Source organism: Tamandua tetradactyla, chromosome 1 (assembly GCF_023851605.1).
Source record: "Tamandua tetradactyla isolate mTamTet1 chromosome 1, mTamTet1.pri, whole genome shotgun sequence".
NCBI classification, from domain to species: Eukaryota; Metazoa; Chordata; class Mammalia; order Pilosa; family Myrmecophagidae; genus Tamandua; species Tamandua tetradactyla.
The window spans coordinates 72205930-72220065 of record NC_135327.1 but is presented as its reverse complement, the minus strand read 5'-3'; the positions used below and the strand labels follow the sequence as shown (position 1 = coordinate 72220065).

The window sequence follows — 14136 nt, the reverse complement described above, 5'->3', positions numbered from 1 at the left end:
TATTGGGTAATTGGAGCTGAAGGGATACAGATTGTGCAACGGGACTGAATGTAAAAACTCAGAAATGGACAGCACAATACTACCTAACTGTAATACAATTATGTTAAAACAGTGAATTAAGCTGAATGTGAGAATGATAGAAAGAAAGGGCTGGGGGCACAAATGAAATCAGAAAGAAAGATAGATGATAAAGACTGAGATGGTATAATCTAGGAATGCCTAGAGTGCATAATGATAGTGACTAAATGTACAAATTTAAAAAATGTTTTTGCATGAAGAAGAACAAAGAAATTTCATTACTGTAGGGTGCTGAAAATAGATGCTAATTAATTTTTTTAAATTTCAACTTATATGTGAGACTAAAGCAAAAAATGTTTATTTGGTACAAAATTTATATTTTGACTAGTGCATTTCCTAATATAACTTGTGTAGACAGCTTAATTGAACACCATAAGTACATGGAACCTTGAGTAGGACATGAGATTTTGTTGGTTTGTCCAGAGTGGTATCCTGATAAATCCCAGAGTGATTTGAACAGTGAACTAAAAAGTATTTGCAAAGTCCCTTTTGGGGAATGATGAGAACGGGGGAATATTCAACTTCTCCAAGTTGAATTCTTGATAGTCTCACAAGCAGTGTGGACAACCAAAGCTATAGGCTGAGCCCCCAGTCTTGGAGTTTGTTCACATGAAACTTAACCACACAAAGGATAAAGGCCTACTTAAAATTAGGCCTAAGAGTTACCCCCAAGAGAACCTGTTTTGTTGGTCAGATGTGGCCTCTCTTCTCTCCAGCCAGCACAACAAACAAACTCACCACCGTCCCCCGTCTATGTGGGACATGACTTGGGGTGTGGGCCTTCCTGGCAACGTGGGACAGAAATCCAGGAATGAGCTGAGACTCAGTATCAAGGAATTGAGAAAACCTTCTCAACCAATAGGGGGAAGAGTGAAATGAGACAGTGTCAATGGCTGAGAGATGCCAAACAGAGTTGAGAGGTTATCCTGGATGTTATTCTTATGCATTAAGTAGATGTCACCTTGTTAGTCCTGATGTAATGGAGAGGCTAGAGGAAACTGCCTGAAAATGTAGAGCTGTGTTCCAGTAGCCATGTTTCTTGAGGATGATTGTATAATGATATAGCTTTCACAATGTGACTGTGTGATTGTGAAAACCTTGTGTCTGATGCTCCTTTTATCTACCTTGTCAACAGACGAGTAGAATATATGGAATAAAAATATATAATAGGGGGAACAAATGTTAAAATAAATTTAGTTTGAAATGCTAGTGATCAATGAAAGGGAGGTGTAAGGGGTATGGTATGTATAAATTTTTCTTCTGTTTTCATTTTATTTCTTTTTCTGAACAGATGCAAATGTTCCAAGAAATTATCATGATGATGAATATGCAACTGTGTGGTGATATTGTGAATTACTGATTATATATGTAGAATGGAATGATCAAAATGAGAATGTTTGCATTTGTTAGGTGTTTTTTTTGGTATTTAAAAAAATAAAATAAAAAAATTAAAAAAGATGAAAAATCATTAACATTTTCACATATATTTTCCTATATATATTTGTGAATACATATATATGGATATAAAATAATTTTAGCAGAAGATCATATTGTATTACTGTGTTTCAACCTGTCTTTTCATCACTTGATTTATCTTGGCAATTTTATGTGTCTTTTAATATTTTGATATATCTTTTATGGCTGTGGACAATTTTCCTACATCTAATCAATTCCTTATAGTTGGACATTCAAGTTTCTCCTTTATTAAATTAGAAAAAAAGGCTGTGGGGACAGAGAAGCCACCTTTTTTTTTTTAACAAGTTCTGATTTCTAGTCCCAAAGAGAAATGTGGAAGTTCTTGGAGAAGATCCATAAAAGAAATTGTGATTAAAGGGTTGACCAATAAGAAATAAAAAGAAAGTTTAAAGGAGGAAAGGTCATTTATATTGATGAAAAAGAAAATCAAACAGCTGAAGTGATTTATATTGATGTTTCCCAAGCATATGAAGGACTTTTTTCCATGCTACAAACATTTTTTCCAGTTTTTATTAGAAAAGATTTTAGATTGACTACCAGGGATTTCTACCTAGATACTATGCAAAAAGAGTCTCTAAAGACGTCAATACTTCTCAGTCTTTCTACATAAGTAGCCTCAGTGCTTGAAGCCAAATTATTGGGGGAGTGTTGAAGTGAGAATTTTGTTGAAAATTTAATGTTTTATCTTCAAAACTCAAAGTTTATATTTAGTGTTTTTTTTTTTTTTTCACATGGGCAGACACCGGGAATCGAACCCAGGTCCTCTGGCATGGCAGGCAAGCATTCTTGCCTGCTGAGCCAACGTGGCCTGCCCCAGTGTTTGTTTTAATATAAATAAAATATTTCAAATGACAAAAAAATTGAGTGGCTTAAAACTATAATTTATTGTCTCACAATTCTGGAGCTAGAAGTTCAGATTAAAGTGTTGGCAGGATCAGATTTCCTCAGAGGTCTTTAGGGTTCTGACTGTGGCTTGAGGGCAAGCTGTGGAGTTCTTTGGCTTGTGACATAGCTTAGGCTCGGCCTCCTTCATGTGGCTGTCTTTTCTCTGTCTGAGTTCAACTTTTCTATCCTTTTAAGAATACCAGTGATACTTGGATCCTAATCCAGTCTGGATTCTTCTTAATTAATGGTATATTCAAAGATCCAGTTTACAAATAGGATCATAGTCATGAGACTAAGAGTTAGGATTTGAACATATCTTTTTTGGGGACACCGTTCAATCCATAACAATTTGCTATATTATTTTAGAGCCTTAAAGTATAAAGTTAAAGAAATTTAGCCCAACTCTGTGAATAGATAATCAAGCTGAGATCTGAAGATAGAGGAATATGTTTCTGCTTTAATTCAACAATTATTTGTTGAATTTTTGCTGTCACATTGTTCTTATAGTATTTAGACTTAGTCACGTAAGAGGCTATTTGAAAAGTGTTATTTTAGAAAAGGATCTTGCATTGGGTATGAAATTCTCTGGGAATCTTTTTGAAGTGTTGCTTTTTATTTATTTATTTAAATAAGAAGGCAGTCAAATGGGGTGGTACATGGGCACAATGTGTTTTATGCATAATTTTTTTGTAAACCTATAACTACTTTAATAAAAACAAAACAAAACAGGAATCAAGAGATAAAATGCAAAGAGAAGCTCCAACAAGATAATTTGCCCTACTTACTCTAGCATTGTAACTTTTGCTCACCAAGCCTAAAGTTCTCTTCCTGTCAACAGGGTTCAATAAATCCTTGGATTTGACACATCCGAAAAAAAAAAAAAAGGAAGTCAAGGGACATTTCTTTATAGATAATATAAACCTCAATTTTCTGGCCTTTATTTATAATATTTTAACATTGTGGTAGTAATTCAAATATGTATTCAAATATATATTGATATACTTATTAATTGATTATACTGGTTTGGAAAAATTTCATTTCAAATTATTGAAGGAATGCATGGCCTCATTGATGAATGATATTCTAAAATTTCAATAATATTCAGGAACATCTTTTATTAGATTACTATGAGGTCAGTTTCTGCTGAAATCACATACCCCATTTCAATGCAAGAAACAGATAAGGAACACATTATGGACTTGTGATTGTTAGTCTCTTACCACTTAGGCAGCCACACAGTTGATGAACTCTGGTTAGTCAAAGTCTGTCATTGAGAAGGTCTCCTGGCACCCACTGTCAGCAAGCCTTAGATTCAATGACTAGATATGCCCTTAGCTCCTTTCAGTCACTTTGTGGGTAAATTTTGATGGTTTTATCCTGCTTAAATAGACATTTTTGGGTTATTTATCTCAATCTGTTAATTTAAGCAACTAAGTACTCTGTCTTATTCTTTATTAGAAAACAGCACTGCACAAGTAACAACCACAGGAAGCCTTATATTTCAGAACTTTGAGGAGTCTTTGAGTGGAGTTTACACATGTTTCCTTGAATATAAACCTACTGTGGAAGAAATTGTAAAAAGCGTTCAACTAAAATATCTTGTGTATGGTAAGCAGTTTATTTAGTTGTATTAAAAATTTCTTAGTGTTTTTAAATGTTTAAATATTTTCAACAGGTTTGTGTTTAAATAACTTTGTCATTTGTAACATCTATTAATGAAAACCATGTTTTTCTTGCCAAATTTTTACAAATCACTTTGTAGGGGGCTAATGGTAAGAACACAGAATGTAAACAGGACAAAGTCTTTTTCCTCAGGGGATTGTTGACACGTACACAGATAAATTTAACTAGTAAATGAAGGCAGGGAGTGCAGAAATCATGTTTTAAAATAATTATGACGATATTACAGATTATACTGCTTTTAAATTCTGAGCATCATCTTCATATTCCCAAAAGCAGGAGTATGAAGTCACTGTAAAATTCTTTTCTGGTAGTTTGATCTGTTGAGATTTGAGCTTGAGAGAGTCAGGGTAATGTGCAGTGGCCAGAACAGAGTGGACAAAGATTGCTTGCAAGTTTCATTTCACTGGTGTTCCTTGTGTGGTAGACAGAATAATGACTCCTCAAAGATGACTGTAACCCTATATGGCAAAAGGAACTTTGCATATGTGATTTAGTTACGGATCTTGAGATGACAAGATTATCCTAAATTATGTAGGTAGGCCCAGTGTCCTCACTAGGGTCCTGATAAGAGAAAAGTATGAGGATCAAGGGCAGAAAAAGAGATGTGACAATGGAAGCAAAGAGTGGAGTGTTTTGCTTTGAACATAGAGGAAGGTGTCAAGCCAAAGAATGAACTAGAAAAGGTAAGAAAACAGGTTTTCACAGCTGGGAGGAAGAACAAATGGCAGAACTAGGAGTGGTTTCCTGGTAATTTTTGGCCACCAAAAAACTTCTGTCACATATATAAAACCACTATCTTATATATCCAAAGAAGAAATGTATTTTTATGAGAAATCATTTTAACATTGTTGGGTAAATAAATTTATCTAAATTTTTTAAACACTCATACTTCATCTTGTTACATGGTTATTTCCATCTTGCATCTATCAAGTTGATTCATATACTTTAAAATTTTCATAACATTTTCCAAAAGCTAACAAATGTAATAAGTGCTGAAATGAGTTATAGTAATTATAATGATAGCTAATATTTACTGAGTACATATTTACCTATCAATGTGTTTTTACATGCAATTATAGTAACAAATACTACAAAATACATACACTTACATAGGGCTTACCCATGCCACGCATTGTTCTGAGTGCTTTATTTGTATTAATTTACCTAGTTCTCATCACAACTCTGCAATAAGGTACCACTTATTATCCATCCTGTATAGATGAGGTCACTGACTAACAGAGAGCTGAAATGGCTTTCTCAAGGCCTTACAGCCTAGTTATGTAGGGGAACCACATCTGAACCAAAAAAATTCTTGTTCTAGTCTTATCCTTTATGCTTTTCTAGTATTTACCACTATGATATAAATGCTTGCAGGATAAAACTTCATTTAACAAAAACTCTGATTTTAGAGACCTGTTTCTTTTGTTGTTTAACTATAAATCAGTAATTCATTCTATTTTATTATAAAGACCTACTTGTTTCCTTTTAATGGCCACATAATATTCCAGATTTAATTTAATTTATTTATTTTAGATTTTTTTAAAAACAGTTTTATTCACAACTATACAAACCATTCCAAGTGTACAATCAATGACTCCTGGTACAATCACATAGTTGTGCATTTACCAGCACAGTCAGTATGAGAACATTCTCATTCTTCCAGGAAAAAAAAAAGAATCCCATACTCCTCCCTTATATTCCCCTATTATTGACATTTGTTTTGGTATCGTGCCTTTGTTACAATTAATGAAAAAATATTCCAGTGTTACTGTTAACTATAGATCTTAATTTGTATTAATTTCATTTTCCCCATGTACCACCCCATTGTTAAACAACTTGTAATTGTGGCATACATATGTTATAAGTGCATGTAAAAATATATGTGTGTATATGTAGTCTAAGCTTCTCTGCTCCATATATAAGTTTCATAAGAGCAAGCCTTAAGATCAAGGGCTTGGCTGTTGATTTGGGTGGCCCTAATGTTTGACACAGTATCACGGGATTCCTTGATGACCAAGTTAAATAATTCCATATTTTTTTCTCCCATCCCTCAAGGGACTCTGCCAACACCTCTTGATTGTCTGCTTAATATATTCTGGAATGTATCCAGGCATTTTACGTTAAGCTATACAGGATTAAAGGACCTCATTCTTATTCTGGGCTCCCTTTGTTTCAGTTGTTTAATGATCTGTCCAGACAGGTTGAGTTAGATTATGTGCTACAGAAAATTTAGGTTCTAGACAAAATAAACTTTTCTTTCTTTGGTCTCAAATAGTAGATGTGGTTCTAAAAACAGGCAATGTCTTCCTTGCCCCTGGATTCCGAATTGCCTTAATCCTGACCTGATGGGCTTTTTTCTTATCTCTAAATACCAGGTTATACATATATAAAACAGCCCCTCAAAATCCTCTCCAGACTAAATGTCTCTGCTATAAGGGCTTACAATCTAGGCCCCAGTTTTCTTCTTAGTAGTTTATCGATGAGATCATACAATATTTGCGCTTCTGTTTCTAGCTTTGAATAATTTCAGTGTTTTTAAATTTATAAAAACCTGTTTTATGCCCTAGCGTATGATCTGTCCTGGATAATGTTTCATGAGCACTGGAAAAGAATATATATCCTAGAGTTTAGAGTGCAATGACCTATATATGGCTGTTAGGACTAAATCATTTATCAAGTTTAACTTCTCTTTCCTTGTTGGTCTTCTGTTTTGTTGTTCTGTCTATAGAAGAGAGTGAGGTATTGAAGTCTTCCACTATTATCGTTGAAACATCTATTGCTCCCTTCAGTTTGCCAATGTCTCTCTTGTGTACTTTGGAGTGCCTTGTTTGGGAGCATAAATGTTTATGATTGTCTTATATTCTTGGTGAATTGTTCCTTTTATTAATATATAGTGTCCTTCTTTGTCTCTTATTATGCGTTTACATTTAAAAGTCTATTTTGCCTGATATTAGTATAGCTAATATACTGTACTAATATAGTATATTAGCTATACTGCTTTCTTTTGATTACAACTTGTGAGGAATATCTTTTTCCATTGTTTCACTTTCAGTCTGTTTGTATACTGTGTCTAAGCTGAGTCTCTTGTAAACAGCATATATCTGGATTGTATTTCTTAATCCATTCTGCCAATCTGTATCTTTTAATTGGTAAATTCAGCCAATTAACATTCAAAGTTATTACTGAAAAGGTGTTTCTTGAATCCGCCATCTTATCTTTTGGATTTTATTTGTTAGATCTATATATTCTTTCCCCTCTTTGTTTTTTTATCCTTTAAGTTTCCCTTGCTGGTACTCAGTCTTATGTGGTTACCCTTGTATGTACATACTAGATTATTTTTCTCTTGTCGCTCTCAGGATTTTCTGCCTCTCTTCAACATTTGACAGACTGATTAGTATATGTCTTGGGGAAGACCTATTTGGATTTATTCTATTTGTAGTTTATTGAGCTTTTTTGACTTGTATATTTATGTCCTTTATAAGGGTTAGGAAGTTTTTCCCCATTATAACCTCAGCTGATCTTCCTAGCCCTTTACTCTTCTCTTCTCCTTCTGGGACACCAATGATTCTTGTATTTGCACACTTTGTTTTTCCATCATTTCCCTGAGATCTAATTCTAATTTTTCCATCTTTTTTGCTATTTGCTCTTTTGAGCATTCAAAATCAGTTGTCATATCTAGTTCACTTATTCTTTCTTTTGCCTCTTCAAATCTGCTGTTGTGGTCTCTTGTATATTTTTTGTTTGGTCTACAGCATTTTTAATCTCTGTCATATCTGCTTTATTTCTTTTTATTCTTTCAAATTCCTCTTTATGCTTTTCTTGTGTCTTCTTGGTCTCTTTTATGTCATTAGCCATCCCATTAATTTAATTTAGTAGAGTTATATGAACATCTTTGTTTGGTTGTTCAGCGTCTGTGTCTCTGGTATTTTTTTTCTCTTTTTTGGGGGTGCATGGTCTGGGAATCAAACCCAGGTCTCTTGCACAGAAGGCAAGCATTCCGCCACTAAATCATCCATGTACCTTTCTCTGGTGTTTTAATTTGGTGGTTAGTCTGGGTTATAGCTTTCTGCATCATGATATGCTTAGTGATCTTCTGCTGTCTTCATCACATGTAAATATCTTGATTAGTTTACTTTGAAAGTTGATTTTGTTCAGTAGTCTAAAGCCTTGCATTTGCAGGATGAATATGGAACAGAATGCAGGGCATGGGGTGGGGCACAACAGTGAGGTGATATGTTGCACTGCCAGTATAGGCGCAGGTTGGGCATGCTATACTGGTGCCTGTGAGTGTGGGCACCCAGGGGCAGGGAGGATGTGGCTATGTGGGTGCATGGGTCTGGAGGATGGGACCCTCATGTGCAGTGGTCTAGGGCATGTGGACCTTTGTGTGCATGTGCAGAGCTCAGAGAGGCAATTAGGTGTTAACGCCTGCTGGGCTGGGGGCAGATGTGACCCAGTTCCACAGATCAGTGCTTGCCCAGAAGTGGGGGTGGGGAAGCGTGGCTGAGGGCCTTGTGCATATGCATATCTGGGTGGGCTGTAAATTGTTGTACATGTGTACAGAGCTCAGAAGGGGTGGAGTGGGTTTGTATGACTGTATGGGCTGGGCGCGGTGTAGTTTAGGTATGGAGATAAATGCGCACAGCCTTTATGCATTGACAGCTGCCTGCAAAGGGCAGGGATTAGGAGGTAGAGCTTGGGAGAAGTGGGTCAAGACTGGACTTTTGCAGGAGAAGCTGTCAGGTTGGGGCAGGTGTGTGCACTTGGGGTGGGGGTGTGGGGCAGGTATGCACATGCAAGGGGTTGACAGGGTGGGGCGCTTGGAGGGGGAATGGTTGATGGTGTTCAGGTGCCTAGGGTGTGGGGTGAATTGCGGTTGCAGGGCTGCACCAGTGAGAGTAGCATGTTTAAGGAACACAGCTTGGCTTACTTCCTAGACCCCATGTCTCCTTTAGCATACTCCTAAGGGCTCCAGGCTTCCATGTTAGGCTGTTTGTGCCAGCTAGACAGTCTCTGGTTCTCTGCTTCTCAGTTCCTCAGCTTTTGTAACCAGGGCCTTCCTGTGTGGTACAGAAGACTCTCCTGGCTCACTTATGCTCTGGAATCACTGCCTCAGTCACCCTCCCATCCCTTCTCTAGTTGTTCTTTGGAGTAGGTTTGAACTGACCTATCCTATTCCACTATCTTCCTGGAACCCACCTACTATTGGATAGTTTGCCTTTTACCTACTAATTTATAGGTGTTTTATCATTCTGATACTAGTTCTTTGTTATTCATATTGCAAATAATTTGTGCCTGTCCCTCACTTGTTTTAATTTTATTTATGATGTGAGAAGTTTCAAAATTTTTTTGTAATGAAATTTATCAATTTTTTTCTGAGTTGTTTTGTTTTTTCTTCCCCAAAAAAGTTGTTACCCATCCTTAGATAATACAAATATTTTCATATATTTACTTTTTGTAGGCCTACAAGTTTTATTTATCCAAACTTTTTTGTTTTGAAATAGCTTTAGATTCACATGCAGTTAAAAGAGATAATATAGAAGATTCCACATACCTTTTGCCCAGTTTTTCCCCATAGTAGCATCTTTAAAAACTGTAGTTCATTATCAAAACCAGGATATTGATATTGATAAAACTGACCAATCTTATTCAGTTTTCCCCAGTTTTACTTGTACTTATGTGCATGTGTGTATATGTGTATATTTAATTCTATAAAGTTTTGTCACATGTAGTTTCATCTGTTACCATTACAGTCACGATATAGGGTGGTCCCATCAGCGTAAGTTTCCCTCATGTTGGGTTTTTTTTTTGTCATGGGCGGGGTCCGGGACTCTTTAAATCCAGAAATAGTAATTACCACTCTGGACTAAATGTGTCTGCTATAAAAGCTTACAATCTAGGCGCCTGTTTTCTTGTAAGCGTTTTCTAAAGGAGACCATACCATTGTTGTTCTTTTGATTCTGGCTTATTTTGCCTGACCAAATGTTCCACACATTCATTCACATCGTTGCTTGCCTCACAACTTTCTCCTTTTTTGTTCTGCACAACATTCATTCACAAGTATGCACTATTGTTTACCAATCTATTTCTCAGTCAGTGCATCCTACAGCCACTTCATTCATCAGAGATCATGTATAGTGCCCAAAGTCCACAGTCCATCAACACTCAATTTTAGATAATTTCATCATTTTCAAGAGAAAGAAAACCAGTAAACACACCCTTGCAAAATAGGAAATCTGAACCTCCTCTTAACTCTTGTCCCAACCCCATTATTTATCTCTGCTGTTGCTGTGGTAGTGCTGATGTTTTCCTTTTAAACATAGCCCATAGCCTGCAATAGTGGTTTCCCCTTGTATCCTGGACTTAAACACTCTTAGTACACAAATCATACCTTTGAAGTAGTTCTTGCAAGAACTGATTTATATTTCTAGTGTTAATCAGTGGGACACGTAGGTCTAAACAATCCCTTTCAATCTTGTTCATCTTCAATGTGGTAATATTACTTATAGACCCACAAGAGAGTGCTTTCACTTCTGTCTGTTCCCTTACATTGGAGTTCAACCTCATTTGCTAACCATTCACCCATCTCTAACTCCTATGTATCTCTAAGTCTCCTATATTCTTAATATAGACCTCTGATTATAACTTTATGCTGGTTATAAAAGTGAAATCATATAGTATTTATCCTTTTGTGTCTGGCTTATTTCACTTAGCATTATGTCCTTACAGCTCATCCATCTTATCATGTGCTTCAGGCCATCATTTTGTCTTACTGCTGCATAATACTCCATCCTATGTATGTATTACATTTTGTTAATCCACTTATCTATTGATGGGCATTTGATTGGTTTTCATCTTTTGGCAATTGTGAATTATGCTGCTCTTAACATCAGTGTGCAATGTCTGTTTGTATCACTGCTTTCAGCTCTTCTGGGTATGTACCAAGTAGTGCTATTGCTGGGTCATAGGGCAACTTGATATATAGTTACCTAAGGAACTGCCAAACTGTCTTCCATAGTGGCTGCACCATTATACATTCCTACCAGCACTGCATAACTGTCTCAATTTCTTCGCATCCTCTCCAACATTTATAGTTTCCTGTTTGTTTAAGAGGAGCCATTGCTTATAGGTATGAGATGGTATCTCATTGTAGTCTTGCTCTGCATTCCCTTATAGCCAATGAAAATGACTATCTCTTCATGTACTTTTGAGCCATCTGTATTTGCTCTTCAGAAAAATACCTATTCATATCTTTTGCTCATTTTATAATTGTGTTGTTTGTTCTTTTGTTGTTGAGGTGTATGATTTATTTGGGTATATAGGATATCAAACCTTAGTCTGATATGTGATTTCCAAATATTTTCTCCCATTGAGCTGACTGCCTCTTCACCTTTTTGGCAAAGTCTTTTGAGGTGCACAAACATTTGATTTTGAGGAGTTCCCATTTATTTATTTTTTCTTTTGTTGCTTGTGCTTTAGTATAAAGTTTAGGAAGCTACCCCCTATTACTAGGTCTTGAATATGTTTCCCTGCATTTTCTTCTAGAAGCTTCATGGTGCTAGTTCTTATATTTAGGTGTTTGATCCACTTTGAGTTAGTTTTTGTATAGTGTGTAAGCTAGGGGTCCTCTTTCATTCTTTTGGCTATTGATGCATAGTTCTTCCATACCTATTTATTGAGAAGATGATTTTGTCCCAGTTCAGAGGATTTGGGGACCTTGTCAAAAATCAGTTGTCAGTAGACTTGGTGGTCTATTTCTGCACTCTTGATTCAATTCTATTGGTTGATGCTTCTATCTTTATGCCAGTTGCATGCTGTTTTGACTGTGGCTTTGCAATAGGTTTTAAAGTCAGGGAGTGTTAATCCTCCCACTTCGTTCTTCTGTTTTAGGATACTTTTAGCTGTTCATGGTCTCTTTCCCTTCCAGATGAATTTGGTAACTAGCTTTTCTAAGTTTTCAAATTAGGTTTTTGGAATTTTGATTGGTGCTGTGTTGAATCTGTAGATCAGTTTGGATAGAATTGACATCTTCACTGTATTTAGCCTTTTGATCCATTAGCAGGGAATGTCTTTCCACCTATTTAGATCTCCTTTGATTTCATTTTAGCAGTGTTATGAAGTTTTCTGTGTACAAGTCCTTTATGCCCATAATTATGCTCATTCCTAAGTACTTGATTCTTTTATTTGCTACTTTAAATGGAATTTTTCCTTAACTGACTCCTCTGTTAGGTCATTGCTTGCGAATAGAAATGTTACTGATTTTTGCACATTAATTTTATATCTTGCCATCTTGCTGAATTTATTAGCTCAAGTAACTTTGCTGTAGATTTCTCGGGAAGATCCAAGTATAGTATCATTCATCTGCAAATAATGAAAGTTTTACTTCTTCCTTTCCAATTTGGATGCATTTTATGTCTGTGTCCTGCCTAATTGCATGAGCTAGAACTTCCAGCACAGTGTTGAATAATAATGGTGACAGTGGGCATCCTTATCTCGTTTCTGATCTTAGAGGGAAAGCTTTCAGTCTCTCTCCATTGAGTATGATGCTGGCTATTGGTTTTACATATATTCCCTTTACCATATTGAGGTAGTTACCTTTGATTCCTTTCTTTTGGAGTGTTTTTATCAGAAGAGAATTTGAATTTTGTCAGATGCTTTTTCAGTATCAATCAAGATGATCGTATGATTTTTCCCTTTCAATTTGTTAATGTGCTGCATTACATTAATTGATTTTGTTGTGGTGAACCATCCTTGCATTCCTGGTATAAACCCCACTTGGTCATTGTGTATAATTCTTCTAATATGTTGTTGGATTCAGTTTGCTAGTATTTTGTGGAGAATTTTTGCATCTATGCTCATTAGGGAGATTAGCCTGTAGTTTTCCTTTCTCTAGCATCTTTACCTGGTTTTGGTATTAAAATGATACTAGCTTCATAAAATGAGTTAGGTAGAGTTCCTACCTAACATTTTTAGGAAAAGTTTGAGCAGGATTAACATTACTTCTTTTTGGAATGTTTGATAAAATTCCCCTGTGAAGCCATCTGGCCCTGGACTTTTCTTTGTGGGAAGATTTTTGATGACTGTTTGGATCGTTTTACTTGTGATTGGTTTATTGAGAGCTTCTATTTCTTCCCGAGTCAGTTTAGCCTGTTTGTGTGTTTTAAGGAATTCGTCCATTTCATCTAAGTTGTCTAGTTTGTTGGCATATAGTTATTCTTAATATTCTCTTATGATTTCCTTTATTTCTTCAGGGTCTCTGGTAATGCACCCCTTGTCATTTCTGATTTTGTTTGTTTGCATCCTCTCTGTTTTTTTCTTTGTCAGTCTTGCTAGTGGCCCATCAATTTTATTGATTTTCTCAAAGAACCAGTGTTTGGTTTTATTGATATTTTCTGTTGTTCTTTTTTTTTCTTCCATTCATTTATCTCAACTTTATTCTTTGTTATTTCTCTTCTTCTATTTGTTTTGGGGTTGGTTTGCTGTTCTTTCTCAAGCTTCTCCAGGTGAGCAGTTAAGTCTTCGATTTTTGCTTTTTCTTGTTTTTTAATATGGGCATTTAGGGCAAGAAATTTCTCCCTCAGCTCAGCTTTTGCCACATTCCATACGTTTTGATGAGTTGTATTCTCATTTTCATTTTTCTCCAGATAGCTACTGATTTCTCTAGCAATTTCTTTGAGGGAGAAATGTCTTGGGGAAGGGCTCTTTGTATTTATTCTGTTTGGAATACATTGAGCTTCCATGTCTGGAATAAACCAACTTGGTTGTGGTATATAATTCTTGTAATGCGCTGTTGGATTTGATTTGCAAGTATTTTGCTAAGAATTTTTCCATCTATATTCATTAGGGAGATTTTTTTCAAATGATTTTTATGCATGTTGATATGATCATGTGATTTTTACTCTCTATAGCCCATTGATATTGTGGATTATATTGATTTCCTAATGTTAACCAGCTTTGCTTAAGTAGAATAAGTCCCATTTGGTCATAGTGTATAATCTGTGCATTGTTGGATTC

General features: G+C 35.7%; 1 protein-coding gene across 4 annotated transcripts in view; it reads left to right on the top strand.

Annotated features, from left to right (window-relative positions):
* ZPBP (zona pellucida binding protein) overlaps positions 1-14136 on the top strand; it is a 158064-nt gene that overhangs the window by 25191 nt on the left and 118737 nt on the right. For all 4 annotated transcript variants that reach the window (XR_013158698.1, XM_077118912.1, XM_077118919.1 and 1 more), the window contains exon 4: positions 3898-4047. Coding sequence is in view for 3 of the 4 variants with exons in the window: in XM_077118912.1 (XP_076975027.1) it covers positions 3898-4047 (150 nt within the window). In the remaining variant the exon portion in view is untranslated. The remainder of the gene's footprint in view (positions 1-3897; positions 4048-14136) is intronic.